Source organism: Melospiza georgiana, chromosome 1 (genome assembly GCF_028018845.1).
Source record: "Melospiza georgiana isolate bMelGeo1 chromosome 1, bMelGeo1.pri, whole genome shotgun sequence".
NCBI lineage: Eukaryota > Metazoa > Chordata > Aves > Passeriformes > Passerellidae > Melospiza > Melospiza georgiana.
This window is the reverse complement of record NC_080430.1, coordinates 114,559,377-114,582,657: the sequence shown is the minus strand read 5'-3', so window position 1 is coordinate 114,582,657 and position 23,281 is coordinate 114,559,377. Positions and strand designations below refer to the sequence as shown.

At 35.1% G+C, this 23,281-nt stretch overlaps 1 protein-coding gene across 3 annotated transcripts in view; it reads left to right on the top strand.

Moving 5' to 3' along the window:
* The window catches only part of PCMTD1 (protein-L-isoaspartate (D-aspartate) O-methyltransferase domain containing 1), a 40,667-nt gene extending 17,800 nt beyond the window's left edge, over nucleotides 1–22,867 (top strand). For all 3 annotated transcript variants that reach the window (XM_058019243.1, XM_058019262.1, XM_058019251.1), the window contains exons 3-6: nucleotides 3,889–3,991; nucleotides 15,376–15,547; nucleotides 17,107–17,230; nucleotides 20,199–22,867. In XM_058019243.1, the coding sequence (XP_057875226.1) occupies nucleotides 3,889–3,991; nucleotides 15,376–15,547; nucleotides 17,107–17,230; nucleotides 20,199–20,569 (770 nt within the window). In that variant the 3' untranslated portion in view covers nucleotides 20,570–22,867. The remainder of the gene's footprint in view (nucleotides 1–3,888; nucleotides 3,992–15,375; nucleotides 15,548–17,106; nucleotides 17,231–20,198) is intronic.
* Nucleotides 22,868–23,281: the final 414 nt, after the last annotated feature.

The window sequence follows — 23,281 nt, the reverse complement described above, 5'->3', positions numbered from 1 at the left end:
TAAGGCTGGCTCTTTGAGATGTGTTGTTAAAATAGTTTGTTATCTACAAGCAGTTCACTGGTGCTCTAATTTGGTGACATTTCTTGGATGTTTTGGAAGAGGCAATTCTTCCTGCATTCTGTAGTTTAAAATGCTCATTTGAAAGGAGCAGTCCTTATTTTTGTTTAAAAGGGAAAGGTAGAGTGGAACAATTTTTGAAGCCTAAAATTTTCATCTGCATTTGCACTCTATTTGTGCCTTTGCTGTAGGTTACTGTTCTGATCTTCAGTTTATGGAAGGGGAAATCTAAATTGTAAAGGTTAATTTATTTCTCTTTAAGAAACTTAACTGAAAAATAAATCTGTGTCGGTATGGAAACAGTTACTTTAAAATACATTTGATCAGCGTCTTAGTGAGAAAATTTTGGGATGTAGACTGATGAGAATGTTTGATCAGGTGTGTAGGTTTTCAATAGAATTTTAACACACTAGCACTGTGTTTTTTCTTGTTTTCAAGTACATTTCCTATATGAAAAAAGATGGAACTAAATATTGTTGCCTAAATTAAATTTCAAAACCCAGAGAGAAAAATGCATTAAATGTTCTCATGCCCAACATTTAGATTACGGAGCACATGCACCAACAACTAATTTTTTTTACAAATTGTTTTATTACATAAAACAGCAGTAGTTATTTTGATGTGTATTTTTTGTAGATACCATTTTCTTGACCATACTGCATGCAGCTTTTCCTTGCTTGTAGAAATCTTGCTGACAGCTAATATACAGATTTTGCTTCCATTAATTTATATATAAAACTAAGGTGTCAAGAGTCAGTTTGTTCATTTTCCATTTATTAGTTACTTTTGGTCATTTATTTATTGGAAGGAAGAAATTATGGCTAATAGTGCATAACAAATATCATTTGTTGGTATCTGCAGTATCTTTTGTTCTAATTAATACTAATAAATATAAGAGTTACTGATACTAATAAATAAAAACTGTTTTGTGGAAACAGGAATTATGGTCATTCACAGGTAAAAATAAGGTAAAGCTGTCTACTCTTGTAGAGTGTTGCTTTTCTCTGTTTGGGGATGTTTCTAATTGAGAGTAGATATTTTTAATTGGATTGTAATATTTTAAGTGCAGTATTTAAACAATTAGTAAATATTGCAGCATTTTTTTCTCAAAAATGTTTCTTCAGGGTAATGACTAATGGTGCATGTTTATTACTGTCTTGTGGAAAGCTTTGTTACTTCATTATTCTTTCTTAACTCATATGTTTAAAAAAAAAAAAGACGTTTATGTTTATTGCACTTGATTCTGTATGCTGCATTTGTATCTCTGTACTTAAACCAATTTTGTATGGCTGATGGAACACTCCTGGGTTTGGCCTCTGTGTATTAAGCAGAATTGCTATCCTTCAGAATAGTATATGCAGAGTTGAGGGAATTAAACAGGAAAAAACTTGTCTTCTACATTGGGTGAGGTTGTCTGACAGCCCCTGAGGAGCACACTTACCCTGCAGATGTTCCCGAAAAGGCAGCTCAGGTGCTGATGGTCCCTAGCAGGCTTAAGCAGCCTGGAGCCACAACTGCCTAGCTGCTTAGAGAAGCAGACTTCCCATGTTTTGGAATGCTGTATCCTGTCACCAAAGTCTTAGTGTTGTAATGTGTTTTGACTTCTAGGCTGAGGCATCGAAGGTATAAATGCAGTTTATGTCTTTATTTTCTTACTGTATTCCTTCTGATAAAACTAGTTACATATAATAATTATACTTAAGTGTTTGTTTTAAACCAAGGAACAGTTGCTTTAGTGAAGAAAAATAAACAGATGTCATTTTCTGACAACTAAACCATACTAGTTTTTAAAAGCTCACTTTTTTTTTTCAAACCTATTTCAGCGTACACTGCAGTGAGGAACAGAACCATGTGGGTTTTGACAGTAGTTGAATATCTTTCCATTTGACAATGTAGTGAGTAATGTTTCTGCCACACTGGCAGTGTCAAAATGACTAGGTTAAATTATCAAATAATCTGAAACTGGTGATCGCTTCCAAGTATAGCAACATACTAAAAGACTGCACACCAATCCACAGAGATTAAATTAACTGTTGCTGAAACTGTTAAAATATAATCAAAGTTCAGACTGGGTGGAATTGCTATCTCATTATGCTGAAAGAGGCCAGTTGATTTCAGAGAGTAGTGGAGATGTTGGTTTCACATTTTTAGAATAGCTGACTCTGCTTACATGTCCAGCTGTGACTTTCCCAGTGAGAGAAGAGAGCACATTTCTCATCTTTCCATTTAGATTACAAATGCTGTGGTATATGATGATGTGGTAGTGTTCTGCATTCATAGTTTTAATTTCAGGTTGTTAGAGCAACTGATGCTTGTAGAATTTTTTTAGTTGCTATCAAAGTTAGGTACTTGAAGGAATGTACATGAGAAATTTTGACCAGATGATGTTTATGCATTCTTAATTTACTTTAAATTATGAGGTTAAAGGAATTGTTATTAATTTTTAGGTAAAGAGAACTTACCTTGAATGCTGCTGTATACTGTAGAGCTGTTAGAAGCATCATAGCCTATTATGATACAAGAGAATATTAAACAGCTAGAAAGGGGATTGCCTATGTCAATGCTTTTTTTAAAGTGACCAATAATAACATGAATTTACAGTAAAAATGAATGTCAGCAGAAGGTAAATGTTTTCACGGGCTCTAAGAACATCCCTTGTATGATAGCTAACTCTTGCCTGCAATCAATGGGGTCTTAAAAGCACTCCTAGTAGTTGCCTGGTGGAGTAGTGGATTGCTTTTATTTCACCCAGCTGAAAATATTCTAAACTATGTTGAGTTGCAATTATCGATCAAGTTAAGTGTAAATAGCTATATGTTGTATTTTTGTTGCAGTAAAACAAAATCTCTCTTACTAACCTTAGTCTGTTTTGGTAATCTCTGTCCTAGAAAAGACAAATTGAATTCTGTTTCACTGGAGTAACATCATGGAGCTAAATATTTAGGAAAGATTTAGAACGCTGTAGAGGATATAAATATAAGTTTTGTCTAATCTTATTGATGTTTACTTTCCCTCTTTTCCTTCCCTTTCCCTTTTCCAATTCTATGCTCCAATGACTTAAGACCCTGGGCTATGAGTGCATGTTAAATTTAGAATCCTTAGAGCAAATGTGACTGTCTGATTCAGATTCCTTCCTGATATGGATAATCCTCATAATACTGTCTCATGATTTCTTCTTGTTCCTGAAATAATAGCATTAACTTTTGGCACACAGTTTGACTTGGAATTATACTTGGATTTGATCACAGGAAGGCAATGCAGTTGTGATGGGATTGTGATGAGTGAACATAATGTGTGGGGCAATTTCACTGTTCTTGGTGGAAGTTAATTATTTGTATTAAATTAAGAACAAATTTCTGATTTTGCAGTCTGCAAAATAGAAGAACATATGTGGCTAAGGGATATAATTCTCAATTTCTAAATAGTCAGAGAGAAACTATGAAAAGTTTGCCATAAGAAAGCTTTAAAGTCTAAATACCAAAACACAGACTGAAATTTTTATTTTTTGTGTTCCAAGTAAGTAATGTTTTGTAAAAGAATTTGCTTGGACTGTGTTCAGTGTAGTCAGCTTATTTTCTGCATGCTTACTAAGAAAATTTGTTCTGTAATTATTGTAGTTCAGTCCCTGTTCTTTTATCAAACCTTTGGCCTTTTACCTTCCTCTTTAAGCACCAGTAATGCAGATGCAAAAAATAAGTTTGTGTAGCAGTGTTTGGAGACTTCTGTTTTATGTGGTTTTGATATTTTTACACTATAGTGCTGTTCCATGTAGTTTTGCTGTGCTTAGAAAGGAAACATCACAAAAACACACCATGCTATTTTTATTTACAGGGCCTTTTGGGATAAATCATGGAATAGAGCTTCATTCAGATGTGGTAGAATACGCCAAAGAAAAGTTGGAGAGCTTCATAAAATACAGTGATAGTTTTGATAAGTAAGTATCTAATTTGTCTGACTTGCTTTGCAATAACATTTTTGGTTTTAAACTCATCGTGTCATTGCTTATGAACTTGGAGGGGGGAGAAGAATGGCATCACACAATCAAAACCTAAAACTTGCAGTTTGTGGCTCTACTTCATGAGGTAAGTTGAGGCTTAAGAAAGCACTCTTTGGAAGTATCGGAGTATTTCTGCTGTGCAGTGCTTAGCAAAGTGGATTTCCCTGCATTTTGGCGATGTATATCCGTACACGGATACGTGTGTGTGTGCGCACGTACGTGCATATATGCGTTTAGGAGAGTGACATGGTATGTGGGTGTCTTTGCATGTATAGAGCAATTTTTATCCATTAAATCAGTTTTTATGTAGTTTTACATAATCTGTCTGTACAGTATTAACTTTCTTTCTAATCTACCCATATTGATCCGACATGAGTAATTTTTTCTGATTGCCTTCATGTTTACTTCCTGAAGAGATGGACATGAGAGTATTCATTTATGCTCGTAGCACTACTCATTTTTACTTCAGGGTATAACTCTGGATTCCAGGGCTTTGAACCTTATTGCTTCTACCTACCCAGCAATTTTATATTATTTTAAGTTGGCCTTAAGAGTATTGGGAGTCTCTGCCTCTGTTAAAGGGAAAGCTAGGGCTGTTCTTTGTAAAGACTTCTTTGCTTGCAGGCAATAAATTCTCCCACAGTGATTATAAGGTAACTTCTGGAAATGCAAGAAATCTTTAGAATTTTAGGAGTAACCTAAAAATTGCACATTCTACACCTCTTTCTTGTCCTGTAGGCAGCAAAGAAAACTTTTGCTGTCCTTTTACCTGTCTAATGTGCTTTATGACTGCCATGTTCTTGATTAGGTTGGCTGGAGCTCAATCCACTTTTTCCCATATCCGGACTTCAGGAGCTCTTGTCTGACCACAAGCCTTTCTCTTCATGCTCCTAAGTAAGAGAAGAGTATCATCCTAGTGTTAACTGTATCTGAAGTAAATTTTGTAATTCTGATACTGGCTACATTATTTTAGTACTGTGTTAGCCCAGTAAAATAAATAAAATCATGTAGGAGAACATGTATATCTTTCATCACTATGGTCTTAGTTTTAATACAAGCATTTATGTTGGCTGAGGTTAATCTATAACACAAGTTAGAACAAGTAAAAATTGATTCAGTGAGCAGCTTTATGATGCAGTTTGTGTCTTAAAAAAATGTGCGTGAAATACGATAATTTGTGGTCACTGCTGATACTGCATTAATGGCTGTGTTAAGTTAGCTGTGTCTGCCAGCTAGTGAATCCTGGCACATACCTTGTGCATTACTGTAGGTGTCTGTACAAGACATACAAAAACTGGTTTTGATTGGAATGTCCTACCAATCAGGTGATAGGCTATGTACAGAAATTAAAGGAAATTGGAGTAGCAATGAAGCTTTGTCATAATTGAAACAAAATTTGATTAGGATAGTTCAGTAAATGAATAGCAGAATCCTGGGGGTGTTGGTAACACTTCAAAACATGCAAGAACTTTGGGCAAACAAAACAAAACTGTTAAACATGATGTAAATAAATGTCAGTGTTGTATGTGTTCCGAAGAAATAGGACTCTCCTCACCAACATAAGAAAAATTACACTTCTGTGAAAGTGCTTTTTTATAGAAACCTACCTGTAGTAGCTGCAATTCTGCTGATACAATAATGATTGCCTGGTTGGATTTTGTGTTTTGGGGGGAATTCCCAAATTGTCTGCATAACTGATTCTGGCTGATTGCTTTCTTTGTAAATCTTCTGTATTTTAATGTTGTTAATGAAGATGATGTGTGGTTGTTTTTTTTTTCCTGTGGTAGGGTTCTTTTGTATTTGTTTTTACTGTAAGTATTAAAATCTGGAATTTTAAGCTGACTCTCAAAGTAATGTTTTCTGACTCAGTAAGTCTGGTTTTGCTTCTTGTTTCAGTAACTTTTTCCTGCATCTTCGTTTATAAGTGAAAGATTTTTACCCAAAGTTATGGGACTGCACCATCTGAACTTAACTACTGCTTTGGTCAGCTTAGTATTTGGCTGAAAGACCACCCAGGGAAGAGATGTGTGCTGTCTGTCTGCTGCTCAACACTGGTGTATTCCAAGCAGGAGTCCTCACTGTTTGAAAATAGATTACATGGCAGACTGGTATGAATGAAGTTAGTTGTCTCAGTGAATGTGTGTGTGAAAAAAAACTTTCACTTGACCAGCAGCCTCCAGCAAGGTACCCAGGGGACATAAAGAGCACAGAGACTATGATGTGTGTTCCTGGCAGTTACAGAGTTATACAAATGGGAACTTCAGTAAAGCTTTGTTTTGCCACTTCCCTGCATTCTTTCTTTAGTGTTTTGAATTCTGCAGTCTGATTTGAATTTTCTAAGCATTCTGCTTTTGAAACACAAAGCACGACTTTAAACTTATGGGTAGGTACATGGAGAGATTCAGCTTGGATCATAAATAAACACTTGGTAACTTTGTTCCTTTGCTTGGAGTAATAGGCAGTTGGTTTTGCATCTGACTTCTGTGTGGAGGTGGATCATGATGATTTAGGTGGGTTCTTCCCTAATAAAGCAAGATGGAATATTTCTTTTATGCCATTTGTATGGGGGAATGTTCCAGTGCTGTGTGATACAGTTTAACTTGCTTTTTTGATACCTGATAATAATGTTGAAGTACAATTACAAGTTTACTTTTCTGTGATTCAGGTAAGGTACTTCACCAGAAACCTGACAGTATATAAAATTAGCATGTCCAGAAGGATTTGAGACTCAGCCTAAAGGGAGGGCTGTCTGTCTCTGATAGCTTGTCTTATCTCAGTTTTGGCCTCTGGAATTATTCATCAGAAGAAGAGTTCTCAGATACCTGTTTCAAATAATTTCAGTAATTACTTGTATCTGTATCCATATCCCACCAATCTATAAAAACAGTTTTCGTCTAAATGGAGGTGGAGTTGTGCATTCTGAAAGATAAAATGCTGCCTTGATGGAGTTGATGTGTGTTTGCCAGTAAAAGCAAAGGAGAAGTTTTTTCTTGAAAACATCTGAAAGTATCATGATGGTTGAGGTACAAAGATTTTAGGTATAGACTAAAGAAAATTCTTTGTGTGTGAAATACATGTAAGGCTCTCTTTCATTCTTGAAGCCTTCAGAGAATGCATGCCAATTAAGGGGAAAAGAATCATTCCTTAAGAAGGCTCTATCTAAAACACGTATGTTCAAGTACCAGGCCCCGCTTCACCTGTTTATTGAAGGGGAATGTGTTGTCTTTTCTGCTCCCATTCAACTTCTAGACCTAGAATATCCAGCTTGGAGAGAGAGCCACAGGGCAAGGCTAGGTTGCCCATCTTCTAGCACCCTATCAAAACCCAAACGTGGGTAAGCTGGTGAAGTCCCTGCTGTGAAAGAAAATCACCAACCCTTCTCAGGATCAAAAGAATCCACTTCAATGGTAAGTGACAAGAACCCTAGTACTAATTCTGGGATAACTGTTATGGGTGAAACTTCTTCCTGAAGTCCTGTAGGAGATTGTGTTGAACATCTTCAGTAGAATGTTTTTCTTCATTGAAATGTAAGACTACTGGTAGGTTTCTAAAGGCTCACTTTTAAAATTAAATTAAATTTGAAAGGTGATTCCCTGGTGTACACACAAAGAAAAATAGAGCTCCTTCTTGCTGGTCAGCTGGCTAGTGATTGCAGTAAAAATCTAAGCAGGAAAAAGCAGACTGTCTCCAAACCTTACTGATTACTTTCTCAGTTTAAATATTACTGATAACTTAATTTCAAATAGTGTAAATAATGCTTTTTTAGTGGTAAGTGAATTCTTGTTGAGATTTAATCTAATCAGAGCAACACAGACAGTGGAATTCTTTGATGCTGGAGGTTATGTTAAACAAAAAGGGAAGGATAGTAGGTGCTTGAAACACAGTCATTTTATTTATTTAGAGGTATGAGGGAAATAGTACTTCTTGTTCTTTATCTTGTAAACCAGAAGGCTCCAAAGACAATCGAATGTACTCTTACCTGGGAAGGACCTAAACCTACACTTTCCAAGTATTTGATAGTAGCAAAAATAGATATTCTTGCCCTGACAACAAGAAATGAAATACCTTTAAAAAATAAATCCTGTAGTGGACACTGCCCGTGGAAATCTCTTATGTCTACAAGTTTTGATAGCACTTAAAAATTTTCTTACATTAAAACAAGTGATGACAATATTTGGTATATTGCTCGTATAAAAGCTGTTGTTTCACAAAAAATCCACAGTAGAAAATACAACTTTTTAAACCTATAAAATAATTTTCTGCTTCAGTAAAAATAGAAAGAAAATGCTTTTCTTGTTAACAGATAAATCTTTCTCTAGACTTTTTCCATGAGTATCATAGGGCTTTTACAATAAACTGAACTGACAATTTTTTTCTTGCTTCCCTATGCCCGTTCACTTTTCCTAATATTCTCTGTGAAATTACTGAAAAGTATTCCTTCAGCATTACTTTTCATTTTACTACCAAAATTTAGGTATAATATAATGAAGTTATATTATTAAGGTTAAATTTTATAAATCTCTGTTCTGAGAAGAATGTCATGAGTCATAAGTATTTTTAAGAACTTTGACTTTAAGATGTTTGACTTTTTCTTCAGAAGGAATTGATAATGTGCTTTGGTCCACTCAGTGAAACTGATGATAATATCAGAAATAATCAACAAGATGTCTAAGAAGCAGGACAGTTTTATTCAGAGATGGAAAAATGCCGAGTATAAGGGACGTAGAGATACAGATTTCCCACTATCTCTATAGCATTGCCTAGAAGCTGAAATCATGTCCAGGACAAAAGTATTTAATAGCAATTTTGCCAGCATCACTGTTGGCTATTACTGTAATGCTAATTAAAATTACTGTTGTAATTGGATGTAAGGGACTTAAAATAAAGTCTACAGTGAGAAGTTTTCAAAGATTTAATATTTTAATTTGTTTGTTTTCTAGTATACCTGCAAAAGATACCAACAATACTAGTGGGTGAAAGGTGTGTAACTTCTCAACAAAACATGCTAGAAATGCATGAATATGAATTGATTGAGGAACCAAAGACAAGTTCAGAAAGCTTGGAAAAATACTTAAGATAGAATAAACAATGGAGAAAAAGCTTGAGAAAAGGTGGAAAGAGCTTGTCTTCTTGTTATCTTGGCCTGATACTGCCTCACTTCATGGGAAAAGAATAAATACTCTCTAAAAATTGTTTACCTTTATATCTAAAGCACTTTCACAGTCAAGTGAAATGAGAAAGACTTAGTAGAAATCAAAAAGTATTTCATTAATCTGTTGCATGTTCTTGTGGCATGTCATATCATATAAAGCCTTATGAATATTCATCTGCTGTTTTCAAAGAAGAAAAGTTTTGAAACCTGAAAAATTTACTAAATTATCTGAAAACTTCTTTAAGGTTTCTTTCAGTGAATACATCACTGTTTAAACATTAGGTTCTAGGAATGCTTGGAGTAAGATTACTGATTTAGGAAATTGTTGTTTGATATAAAGGAGCCTCTGAGATTGTATTCTTAATGCAACTGCACAAAGAAGCCACACCTTTCTAGATTAAATAATGTGTAGTTTTTCAGTCTTTGTCTTTAAGACAGCATGGGAACTCATTCTACAACTTCCATAGCTTTATGCAACAGTTTTTGGGTTTGTTTCTCTTCAGCAACAAATGTGCCAGAACTGGTGGAAATTTAGTTTCCTTCTTTTCACACTTCCCATTTTTTTAAAGTATATTCAGCAGTATATTGGAACTAGGGTGAAAGTGCATTAGTATATGGGACAAAAGTAAGTGTTACTTCCTCATCACAGTAAGAAAAATTGTTTAATGTTTAATCGCATATTTTCAGACTCTACGCATTTTGCAGATTCATTTTAATGTCTGGTTATTAATGTGTTTGATGGTTTAAGGGTATTTTGATGTAAAGCTAATTCCATGAGTTCTTATGCTGGATTTTCTATTCTGTTTTGAAATATTTATTAAGATATGCTGTTTTGGGTTTTTTTTTCCCCCCACAAAGACTTGTGTGAAATTCTTTCTTCTAATGTTGTGTCAGGGTAGTTCACATGACAAATGTTAACAATTTGCCAACCTTTTCTTATACGTTATTAAAGTTGAATGGTAGTCCTTTGTGCCCTAAATTTGAATAAATTTAAATAAATTTCGCATCAGAAGGGAATTACTTAAATAGATTGATGGTACTGAATATGAATTCAGGCTTTTAGAGCTTTGAGTTGACCAACTAAAGGAAATGTGTATGGATGGGAAAAAAGCATACTAAATTCATGCTGACGTGGATTTACTTTCTATAAGGGCTGTAAACAGTAAGCTGGGAGATGTGAGTGTGGTTAGTAATTATGGGGATAGGCAGAAGTGTACTCTCAGATGGTATTTTGATGTGAATGTAGTAGTTTAGAGGTGTAAAATGTAGCTGAAGTGTTGCTAGTTTTAAGAACTGAATAATTCTTCTTGTAAACAAAATAGTTTTAATGGTTCCCCCATATTGCTTTTTAAAATCTCATAATATATTTTACTGTTTCCTTCAGATACAAATCTGTGGATGCTGACAGGTTTGTTTTTTTTTTATTTCCTTCAAATTACTTGATATTTCTCTCCAGTGTTATTGACCTTGTTCATTTTTCTAAAAAAATCAAGTATTTTTACCACTTAAAACAACAAAAAAGGAGAGAATCTATATCTCCTTGCACCTAGTTTCATCTTCACAAGACATCAGCATAACATCCTGCGTTCATGGAGGTTGTATAGGTAGAAGAGCTTGGCCCAAGAAGTGCCCTGTACATATTCAGAGCTGAAGTAATTAAAGGTAGGGCTCATGGGTGGATGTCATATTAGGACCAACCCTAAGTGAATCCCCTTGTAAAAAATCCCTGCTACCATGGTAGGTTGGTGTTACACTCTCCAGCTTCATTATTTAGTATTTTGCTATTACACATGTACTAGATTGGTGGATATGGATACAAGAGCAACAAACTTAACCTTAGATCTTTCCTGTAAATGTTTTAAATGGTTGTTTATTTTATTACCGTAGTAATATTTTGTTTTGTTGCTAACTATAGGGAATCTAACTTAAAAACCATGGGCACTTAGAATCTATTACTTGACAATTTTCTTAAGTTTCTGCAGCAAAGGCAAAAACTCACTTTAAATTCTACAGATTTGCCTTTTTTTTTTCTTAATTTAGCTGGAAGTACCTTTGCCTTGAACTTGAAATGCCCATTCCATGCAAAAGCCTTGCATGCTTGGAGCTGCTTGGTTATCTTGGGCCATTGCTACATGTGATTTGTGTGTGCTTAAATTTATTCTGTGGTACGTGATTGTTTAAACAGAGATTTTCTGTTGCCATGTTGTCTGTAATGGGAATTCTTAATTTCTGTTTTCTTTGCTGTTGTTTCTCTTGCAATCAAGATAGCAGATTCAACTGAAGAACCTGAAGTGACTAAAGTTTTCCAGATAGTTCCAGCACTTTTTCCCCTTCTTTTTGTTGTCTGGTGTGTGAAATAGTTTTTTTTCATGTTACCAGTATAATCTCTGTAAAGCCACCCTGGTCACGTGGTAGAGGTGAACATACAGTAAAGAACATTTGGCAGTTTTTAGTCACATTTCAGCTTGGAAATAAACAACATGTTTAAGTGAAATACTAGCTCTTTTTGATAGTTATAGTATATGTTTGTCAATACTGCGTGTTGAAGCAATAAACAATTTTATTTTCATCAATATTAATAAAAGATGTAACACAGAATGAAGTGTAATATCTGGTCTGTTTTGATACCCCAGATGCAATAGGAATAAACTCTTTGGATCTAGCGACAATTAGTGCTAAAAGAATTGGGGTTTGATTGTTAAAAAATGGAACTTGACCTAATATGATTGATACTACTTTCCTGCTGTAGGACTAACATGCTTGTGATGTGCCTGGTAGGTATTCTAAATACCAAATACTTCCTTGTATTTGTAGAACCTTTGTATTTAAGTTTCAAATAATTTCCTGATCAATTGATGGGGTCTCATGTACCTGAGTAAAACCAATTTAAATTTTAATTTCTTAAAAATTGCGTAGGCAAGTTAGCAGAAAGAATTTTCAGAATTATACTTCAGTCTGTGTTCAAAGACCATCTCTTATTACTGGATTGGAAATACAACAAAATGGTACATATCTTTATGAGCTCTTTCTGATTCAGAGGTGTGTGTATAATCAAAATCATCTTAAGATTTAGAGATCTGGGAAAGTCTTGCTGCATCACTAGAGAGTTCTGTGTTTCATGGGAGTGTGGAGGGGCAAGATTCACTGTTCTATAACTCAGCTAGTCCATGAAAAGTCCATGATGCTCTACCAAGCAGGAAAGCAGTATGCTTTTCTTGTATTTTGCTGTATCTGGTATGAGTCACTGTTCATACCCTAACACATGAAACAGTTATTTCTGAATAATTCTGTGAGAAGCACAAATGAAGAGGAATTGGCTTTTAAACAGGCATGTTGCTGTTACCAGAGACAGTTTATCATCTTTTCCTCCCATTTCTTCTACCACCTACTTTTACCTTTCTGGATAACAGGGAATTACATGTGGCAGTTTGTGAAGTAGCAGCAGACCAGCAGCTAGCAGCTGGGGGTGAGCATTGCACAGCCAGGTGAGCTGATTAGATCTCATTTTTCATCTGACATGGACTAAAGAAGTGTCTTCAGAAGTTTCATGTAAACTAGTCCATAAAGTGTTTAGTTTTGCTGCAAGAAATGAGTCTGTCAGGAGGACCACCTGTTGACAGACTAGGTTGAAACTAACTGAAAAACTATGTGGAGGAAGAAGGTATTTTTTGAAGTAAGTGGAGTAACAAATGAGCACCTGTTGTGGTCATGAGCTTTGTGTCTTCACAAAACTCTGCTAATAGTGTGGAGGGAGCACAGTGCAGACAATCCAAAGTGCCTGTAGACAGAGTTAGTCTCTAGTGCTTAACCCATTTTACTCTTACAAGTGTATTAAGTTTGCTTCTGTGTCTTTATTTGGAATTTGTGCCCTTCTCATTGCAAACTGCAGAGCTAAATGAACAATTATCTTCAGCTTTTACTATATTAGTAAAGAATACTGTGGATTTTTGTCCTCAGCTCATGTATATTTTGTGTCTGGGGAATGTTTCATGGGGTTTTCTTGTGTCTTGTATTCCTTGGATAGTTGGTGTTTCTCTTTGTTTTAAGAGGGTATGACTGTTGTATTCATGAGCTTTTACGGTGGTTTCTAAAAGACGAAACAGGATTATCAGGTAATAAATTTGGTAGGTTTTAAAGGAGCATTCTGAGAAGGTAAGAACTTGTGAAAGTTGTGGGGGTGGGCAGGCAGGGAGGCCATCTTCATTTTTCTAAAACTAACCAAGGACTCTGTCAAGATTTAAAAATGCCTTTTGGAAAAATACCATCTTCACTCTCTCTCTGCCTCCTCCCCCATCCTCCTTTACTTTTTAAAGTACTTCGCTCAGTCTTTCAAATTAAATTGATATGTTAATGCTTGATTTAAAGTGTAGGTAATCTGAAATGAAAACTATAGCAAAAACTGCCTGTTTGACCTGTACGTGGAATGTAGGAAATGTAGGAAGGAATATGATAGTCCATGTGCTTTTGGAATGAGATTTGCTTCTTCAGCAGATTGATCAGTGTCTTGGATTTCATTTTCTGCCTTGTCAAATGTATTTCTAGATCTTTCTGTGTTAATGTGGAATTATTTCAGCCACGATTCTGGCTCCTCTAGCTTTACCTCCTCAGGTTGTGCAGCAAGGCAATTTATCCCTACTCCACTTCCATCTCCCTTTTTTATCTTCAACTGGCCAGTGTTGTTAGTAGCTTTCTTTTTTTTTCCCTCTCCCTCTGGATTTGGAAGCGAAAACATGGACTGTTGACTTCAAGAAGTGCATGAGAGAGAACCATGCAGTAATTGTAAAAAGATTCTGGGTTCGGTCTGGGCTAGTCAAAGAAAGAAGCATTGGAATATTTTCAAGATCAAGCATCCCATCTTGGAGAGAAAAATACACTTCCAGCAAAAATTTCAATTTCCTGATTTGTTAATGGCAGCGCTCTAGATCAGAAAGTCAGCCAAGCCTTACAGACTTCATCCCTAAGCAGTGAAAGCTGCCAACTTTACTGTAACTGAAAAAATATTGATTTGAATGTTGTCAGGTATTGTACTGGGATTTGGTAATGCTAGCCAAGCAAAAAGAAAAATTATTTTCCATTGACGGTCAGCCATAAAGTTCATAAAATGGCTACATGTATTTGTAGTTGCTAGAAAAATTCATTCATTCTGGATGCTGTTTGAGATGCATTGGACTTTAATACTGCCAGATGAAGTTTATGAACTTTTTCGTGAAACAGCAAGGGTGTTAGGTTTTATGTAATATTTTTTTCAAAAAAATCATAAATCCTTTCAATGATCTACTTTGTAACCTCTCCTTTTATATATAAAGTGCTTGGGGAAGAGGTACAATTATTCACTCAATGAATTTTTTTACAAAATGGTAGATTTTATTATGGTATTAACAGCTAAAGCAGTAATATGCTTCAGAGCTTTAAAAAATGTCAGAAAATAACTGTGTTGTGGCAAATTCATGCAGCTTTAGCAATAAAGTACTTCCCTGTACATTTTTCCTTTGGTGTTTTATGCAGTGACAGAGAGCACCTACAGTCCTTTCAACTTGTGTTATATACTTTGGTCCACTAAATTGCCAGTTGTATTACTTCCCTTTTCTGAAGAAAATTAGCTGTTTCTGAGATAAAGAATCTTTTATTTTTTGCTTTGTGTGTGGTCAAAAAAATGTCAGACTTTTCCACTGAATTACTTTTTGGGGAAAAGTGGATTGGGCTCAAGGTGGAAAGTTGGGAGGTAGAGAAAAAAGAACTTTTAAATAGACCTTAACTGATAGAAAATTGAGGGGAGCTGCTAGGAAATGAAACTTTTCAATATTTATTCAACAGCTTATTGTTGATAAACATACTGTTTTAGTAGCAGTTGTACCATATAGCTTAAGATTTCTTTAATGTACTTGCTTGTAGTTAGGAAGGTGGTGTTTTGAAGCTTTCTCTGTTTTGCATAGTACATAATTGTAACTGCAAGAGTTTTTCCTTCAGTGGTCCCTGATGTGGCAGAAAAAAACCAGATTACTTTCAGAGTAATGTCTTAATACAAACTTTTAAATTATATATGCTAATCATTCTTCATGATATAAGGGAAGATATGAAATATATTTTTCTGTCTTTATCTGGACTGGCTTTTCTTAAAAATCCTAATTTGAAATGTGTCCCCTCTTTCTTTTTTTCTTCTTCTCCTTAGATTTGAGTTCTGTGAACCTGCCTTTGTGGTTGGTAATTGTTTGGAAATAGCCTCAGACAGTCATCAGTATGACCGGATTTACTGTGGAGCTGGAGTCCAGAAAGACCATGAAAACTACATGAAAATTTTATTGAAAGTTGGAGGCATTTTAGTAATGCCTATAGAAGATCAGGTGACTTTAGTGACAATTTCCCCTTTTTGTCTTCTAGTATGAGAAATATGTAATTTAAAGAATGCTTTTGAATATATATTTGACTAAGTTAACATTCAACTAATGATACCTTGATTTGATGTATTGTTGCAGTTTAGCAGATACTAATCTTTTTAATCAAGCATTGAACATTTTCCCCTTAAATTTGTAGGAAAGCATCAATATCCTGCTTTTAACAGTCTATTTCATGCTATTTCCTCTGTGTTATACCAGAACTGCTTTGAAATCTCCCTGCCACACAGACATTTTCAGTCAGTACTTCAAAACAAAGAAACCACCTCTAAACCAGGAGAATGGATTTCAAAGAATACAAAATAGCTATGACTAGTGGGACATTGCAAAGGGAGGAAAAAAGCAAAGGAAAAATATGTCTGTATTCACAGCAGTTTTCAGTGTTGCTTTTCCATATTAGATGTAATGCTTTTCAGACAGGGGAATATTATTTTAATAATACTTCACACTTTTATCACTTTTCATTCTTAGACCTCAAAATGCTTCTCAATGGTAAGTATAACTCTCCCTGTTTTACTAATAAGGAGATTGAAAAAGGCACATCATGTGACTTAAGTTGATGTCCTCCTAAATACAGATAATTACTAAAATTCTTGTTGATAAGCATGTTAGTTACTTCCAAAAAAGAATTCTCACTTTACTGATCTGCTTTCTTAAATACCAAAGAAATTTAAGCGTAGCTTGCACGATTCTGTTCTATAAATAATTCCATCATTTATTCAGCTAGGATACTGTCAGTTGAAGCTGATAGAATTCAGCTTTAAAGTAGTCACAAATTAGGAGAGAAATTTAAACTGTGACTATTTTAACCTTATATACAAGTGGATAGGGGCTTAGAGCATATAAAGTGTGAGGAGCAGCTACAAGATCTGAGATAATCTAGCCTGCAGAAAGACTCTAAGGAAATGTTTAATTCCTGTTGTCTTGCTGAAGGGGTGGAGAATTTATGTGGTAGACAGGAGTCCAGTTCTCCTCACAGGTGCAGAGGGTACTGAAAGAACATTACACACCGGCAGCAAGGGATCTTGCTGCCTGCAAATAAGGAAGACAATCTTTCATAGTAAGAATGGTTGAACACTACAGCGGGTTACCTAGACAGGTGGGGAATCTCAGTCCTAGATCTTTTTTCACTTAATCAGAAAAGCTTCTAATTTAACTTTGAAATTGACCCTGTTCAAGGAGGAGGGTAGGACTCCAGAGGTTGCTTCCAATCTAAAGTATTCTTTGATCTTTTGGAAAAATGAGAAAAAACAAAACTTACCTTAGTTTTTACCTTAGGGCCTTAGTTTTCCAGCTGCATCTCTTCCCATTACAAAGGAGCCTTATTTAGTACTCTAGTGACCAAGTGATATTTCAAGGATTATCAAAGTCCTTTTTGTTCATAAAACAGCGTTAATTCATTAATTTTGAAGAAAAAAAAAAGAAAAGCAGCATCTTTGAAACCAATCGAAATAGTATTGACTATGACAAAATTGTAACCAGTGATCTATTTTGGTTTTGTTTTGCAGCTAACACAGATCTTGAGAACAGGACAGAACACATGGGAAAGTAAGAATATCCTTGCTGTTTCATTTGCTCCACTAGTGCAACCAAACAGAAATGACAACGGCAAACATGACACTGTAGGACTGCGTAAGTTTGTGCTCCCTCCCTTTGGCTCGCAGGCATGTTACAGTGCCTGATGTTGGAAACTGAGAGGCTATGCTGTAGAAACATTCCATTTAGCAAAGCAGTAGCTCGCTGATTTTTTGTGCTCCTAGTACATGGTCTGTTGCTTCACAGTTAATATTCTAAATTTAAGGTAATATTTTAAGTGATAGAATGCTTCCAGCTTCTTTTCCAGCCACCTTTTCCTTTTAAGTTCAGTTTCTCTATTGCAGTGGTATAGATAAAATAGCCAGCTAGTATTAACATCCTTCACAGTGCTAACTTTCTTGTGGTCTGCCAGAAATTTTTTTTTTCTTCCCCCTGAAATGGAAGGAAGGGGTCTAAACTGTGGCTGTGGTATGACAGGTTATTAATAAGCCCAAGTTTGCTTTATATCTGTGTGCAGTGGATATAGACATAACTGTTTGTTATTAGTCCCTGGGATTGGCTTTCTAGCTGCAATGCTTTGAGCAGAGGTAGTAAAGGTATTTAGAAAATCTTTGGAAGTACACCTCTTGCCAAATGGTAAGATAGGATGATAACAGGAAAGGAGAAAATGCTGACAAAGAAAAGTGTAGAGTTGAAGTTTTCTGTCAAAGTAGTCAGGGCTAGGAGTCTAACACAGGGCTGTGGTAGCATGTGGGAAATTAAATAAACCCAACAAAGAGCCCAAATTTATCATGTTTTGACTGTGAAACTAAGCCCTTCAGGAGTCCAGGATGTCCTATCAGCTTGAATTGCCTGTGACTGCTGATCTGGCTATTAACTTTGAGTGTGAACTTGCTGTGATAGGTACTTTTAATTTTTTATGCAAAGTATAAAGATAATTTCCTTTACATAATCTCTTCCTATGAATAAATAATTAATTTTTTTTGTTTTAATTCTTGGTTTGAGCCGTCAGAAGTAATTTCCTGAAATTTGTTTACTGATTCAAGATTATTTTTTCCTCTGTTCCATCCATAATGCATAGATTGTGTTATATCTAACAATGAAATACCGAGGTGGCTAGTCAAACTTTGCAATGATTTTATACAGTCTAATTCCCTGGAAAAAAGAGAATTTTCTATCAACATTCCTAAATTTTGGAATGAGGAGTGCAGACCATGGACAGTCAGAGCTGAATGGTAGTACAAGAAAGGTGTTTCCTGTCTTAAAATTTCAAAATGAAGTTTTAATGAGAAGAGGAAAAAATAACCAAATGTGGTATTATTCACATTTAAAAGAAAAAAGAATTAGAGGCTTGAAGTTGCATTGTAAAATGAGGTTAATGAAATAGGCTTCTTTCCACTGCTCATGTGGATCTGGTTTTATTTAAAAAGTTAAAAATAAACCAAAAGTATTCTTGTGGGTCTGTTGGGTGTACATGGAAGGGGCGGGGGTATAATGAGGAGTGTGCTGAAACTCAAAAAAAAATTTAGACAATTTCTCCTTTATGGTAACATTGTCTATTTGTTTCAAGTCCACAGGCCTATAATTTATCTTCAAAGTTCAAAGTAGTCAATGTGCTTCTTCTGTAAAGTTTAGCCAGAGTTTGTAGATGTCATTGCTAAGTAAACATAGAGTCTGTGCCATACTTTGGACAACCGTTGGATGCTCTCTGACACATGTGTAGTGTTACATATAGACTAAAATAACTCAAATATGTAAAAAATCTGTCAGCCATTCTCAAAGTAGAGTCTTTTTTTGTAGAAAACTACAGAGGTGGTGTTAAAAGGTTCATTTGATCAATGTAGTTATGAGTTAGTATGCAGTTCACTGGTAGTAGACAAATGGAAATACATGGACAATATGTAAATATCTAAAATTTTGCATCCTGTTCTTCTCATTGAAAGTGCTTGCATTTGTTATAATTGGCATACAATCTGCAGTCACCATTTGTTTCACCTGAACTTAGAAACATGTTCTGGATGATTAGATAGGGTTTTGTTCTTGAATTTTGAGCTGATATTATTCTAAAGAAATGGGACTTCTTTTTTTCTCCTCCCTCCTCTCTTTGGCATGACCTGAAATCAGTATTGTCAGTGTTAATATCCTTTTTGTCTCAGATAAATTAATTAGTCTGCAAGTGAAGTCATTGTATATAACAATACAGCTTCTTTAAACTACATCAGTAGCTTTTATAGCTGAATGCATTTTCTGGAAGTGTAATTTTTGAAATGACTTCTTTAGTGACTTCTTCCTTGCTGAAGTCCCTGTTAATTTTATGGTATTCTGTACAGGAAGGAAGTGACAAGTAAAAAAGTTGAACAAGCTTCAACTTTGGCTAGTGTGCTTTTTTGGTTTTGTTTTCCTTGGAAATAGCCATCCATAGCTCATCTAGGGCAGGTGTCTAGCAGCCTAGCAATATTTTGTCATCACCTGGCTGTCATTGGAAAACAAAGTTTTGGCTTTTTCTTTTACTTGTTGGTTTGGGGTTTTCTGCCTTTAGGACTTGAGTAATTTTCATTCTTCTTCTACTTCAAATGTACAGGTGGCTTATCTGGTTTGTCACCTGTGAATTAGACATGTCCCTCCCTCATCAGTTAGATTCAGTAGGAAGTGAGCAGAAGGAGGAGGCAGAAGAAAGGCACCTGCTTTAAACAAGTATGGCACAGGTGTAGAAATTGTTTTCCCACAGTAGGATCTTAACTGTGGTAGCAGTAGGTGCCAAAACATGCCAGGTGCTAAAAAGTGACAGTAGTTGTTGTGTAAATTTTAAAATTTATTTTAATGATCTGTTCATTCTTACTACTTCTCTTGCACATCTGTTAAAAGACCTCTTTGTTTCCTAGACTGCTCCACAGGGTCAAGGTGATGCTATCTAACCTTGTATCATTTGCATACAGTATCATTTACTAAAATTTCAATTGAATTGGTTTTGAACATTAGTCTCACTGCCTTGCAGTTAGTTTGGGGTTTCTTTGCTAGAGGGAAATTTTACTTAGTACAACTTACTACTTTTCTTTCATTTTAGCTCCATGTGCTGTTAGGAACCTCCAGGACCTAGCTCGGATATATATCAGACGCACTCTTAGAAACTTCATAAACGAGGAGATGAAAGCCAAGGGTATTGCTCAGAAGGCTCCTCCGAAACGCAAACGCAGGAGATGTCGTAGACGCAGGATTAACACCTATGTGTTTGTTGGTAATCAGCTCATTCCTCAGCCTCCAGATAGTGAAGAAGATGAAAGAATGGAAGATGATAACAAAGAGGAGGAGGAAAAAGATCACAGTGAGGCCTTGAAGCCAGAAGAGCCTCCTCGAAATCTGTTGAGAGAGAAAATTATGAGTCTACCATTACCTGAATCTTTAAAAGCATACTTGACCTATTACAGAGAAAAATAACTTGTTTTAAGTAGAAATAAGGCCTACTGATAGTTCCTTTATTCTTGAAAATGTAGCATTTATTAAGAAGTAGGTGGACAAATTATTATTAGTCTTTCATCAAGACTGAAGTACAGCGATAAATGGTAACTTGTCTCTATCTTGTCTTTGCTACAAGGAAGACTTGCATTCGACAGTAGAATCCCTTTTTAAAAGTCTATTTTTCTTTAAATTTTGAAAATGCTGTTTTAACTCTGATAGAAATATATATTCCATTATGCAGCACTAATCAATATTTTGCATGGTAAGTCTTTTTTTGATCCCTAACAGATTTGTATTGATAAAAAGATGAGTGAAATTTTATATATGCTAAATAATTGGTTAAACATATGCATCTGACTTGATGAGCAATTTGTCTGTATTTATTACTATTAGGGAAACATTTTAAACATGCAGACACTTACCTTCTAATGTCTAAATCAGACCCTTTAAAAGTTTATTTTACTATGGCTTTGTTGCAATCATTATTACTATGTTGGTATAGAGTATTCCAACAACACAAGTGCAATAAATGTATACAGACACTGAATGAGCTGGCTTTAGTGAAATACGAAAATACAAGTTCTGAAATGTCAGATGACCCTGCTACTTCTGCATTTATCTTTTGCCAAAAGATCTTGTGACAACTAACAGCTTCTCTCAGAGCCTTAAAGAAACACCGTGTTGAATAAGAAGCGAAGCAATGCTTACTTCAGCTCTGCTTATATTAACTCCATTCTACACTGTCAGTATTTCTAACTAGAGGCAATTCCTCATTTGTGGGAAGTATAGGACACTACATTTATTTCTAGAGCTCACAGCATTGAGTCAAGAAGTTTGGTAATTCAAGATTGTAATTTAGATTTCAGTCATCTATATTTACTGCTTTTAAGTAGAGGTAGAATTTCAACAAAGTTTAGTTTGTATTGCTTATTGGGATAGCTATAATAGTAGAACTTAGAATTTGTTCAGCAAATGCACTTTAGTAAGTGAATTTTATACTTAACATGCATCTCCAAGAAGGTAGACTTGTGCCAGCCTATATTTTGTTTCTGAGCATGGCTCTTAGCACAACAATATTTATAAAATCATATGCATCTTTTGGAAACCTAAGAGTAGCAGTGCAACTGTGGGGACCCACAATAGTGCTGATTTAAATCCTTCCGTGATTTTTTCCTCTTCTAGTTGTGAAGTTATTTGCAGTTCTCATTTTTAACTTTGCTTTTACCATCTTAATTTCTTCATTCTCTTGTAACATAACCATGAGGGTAAAAAGTTTATTAAGAACTTGGCATGTGATACATATTAAAAACCACAATCATAGGAAATGTATGCTTGTTAGACCCAATGAAGAACATTCCCATTGAAATATCCCCCATAATACGTTTTATAATACTGGTCACACTTATTTTTGTGTAAAACAATGAACAAAAAATAATCACATATTTCTAAAGCAGTAAATGTTCCTATTCCAAATATTTATAACCAACTAGTATTCGTATGGTCTAGCAGTCCAATATTTACTTCAGAATACATTAGCGTTTTGTTGCATCTGAGAAGGAAGGTCAGACACAGTCCCATGACACTGACTCTTTTTGGTGCATTTCATGCTGTAGTCCCTGTTTTTAAGGTACATCATAGTAATGTTTAAATGGAATTTCATGAAGGCCTGTTGTACCAGCATGTGGAGTTACTTTCCGCAATATATTTACTGCATAAGTAAGCAAAAGTATTTGAAATAAATATTCTGACTTTATTTTAAAAGCAGGAAAACCTTATATGAAATAGTTTTCCACAATAATGATACTAATAAAGTAATTGTGATGCTTCAGCTATAAGAATTGAACATAATCTTGTTTAAAATGGGTTATTTTAGATGGAGGTTAAATAATCTGAAGTTTGAGATGTTTGTCTCCTTTCTTGGAATCTACATCCATGAGCTCAAGAATGAAATTACTAAATATTACTTAAGTACTTCAAGGACTTTATACAGGATGCTTTTGGAGAATAAATTTCTGCATTCTTTCATGCCTGTATACTTGGAAAAATGGACAGTGGATGACTTGTCATGAATCTTCAGTATGTAAGTTTCTTTTGGAGTCACTGAAAGAGAATGTTTCCTCTGTGTTTTATATGTGGATTTATTTTACACTCTTGAATTTATATTTACATAAAAAGGTAGAAACGCAAAATTAATTAAAATTTAATTTCTGCCATCTCACTTGATGATGGGGACATTGTTGCAATAAAATGTTTTTTTGTGGTTTCTGCTTGCTTGAATTTCTGTGTTTCTGTGGAAGTATATTCAGTTATTTGGAAATTCAGGTACAAGTTGTTTCATAATTAGGTCAGTAATCTCTTAATAAAAGCTATTCTTGAATTTCAGAAATATATATTCTCGCTAAATTGTGAATTTTTGCAAAGGTTGAAAGATGAGATGTTATTAATGAAATGGGGAAAGCTGTTTTGGTCCCAGCACTACTTTTGAGGTAGTCATGTGGAGTTCCCTCAGGAGAACCCAGAAGCTAAACTTGAGCTCTACACTGAAGAACATTTCCATGTTTTGTGGTTTTTTCCTAAACATTGAATTTTTTTTGATCCTCAACTGAGCAGCTATCTGGGTCAAAACAAACAAGGAAAACTTGGAGATTAGAGCTGCAAGGGTGGTGAGCAACCAGTGAGTCACACTTCCTA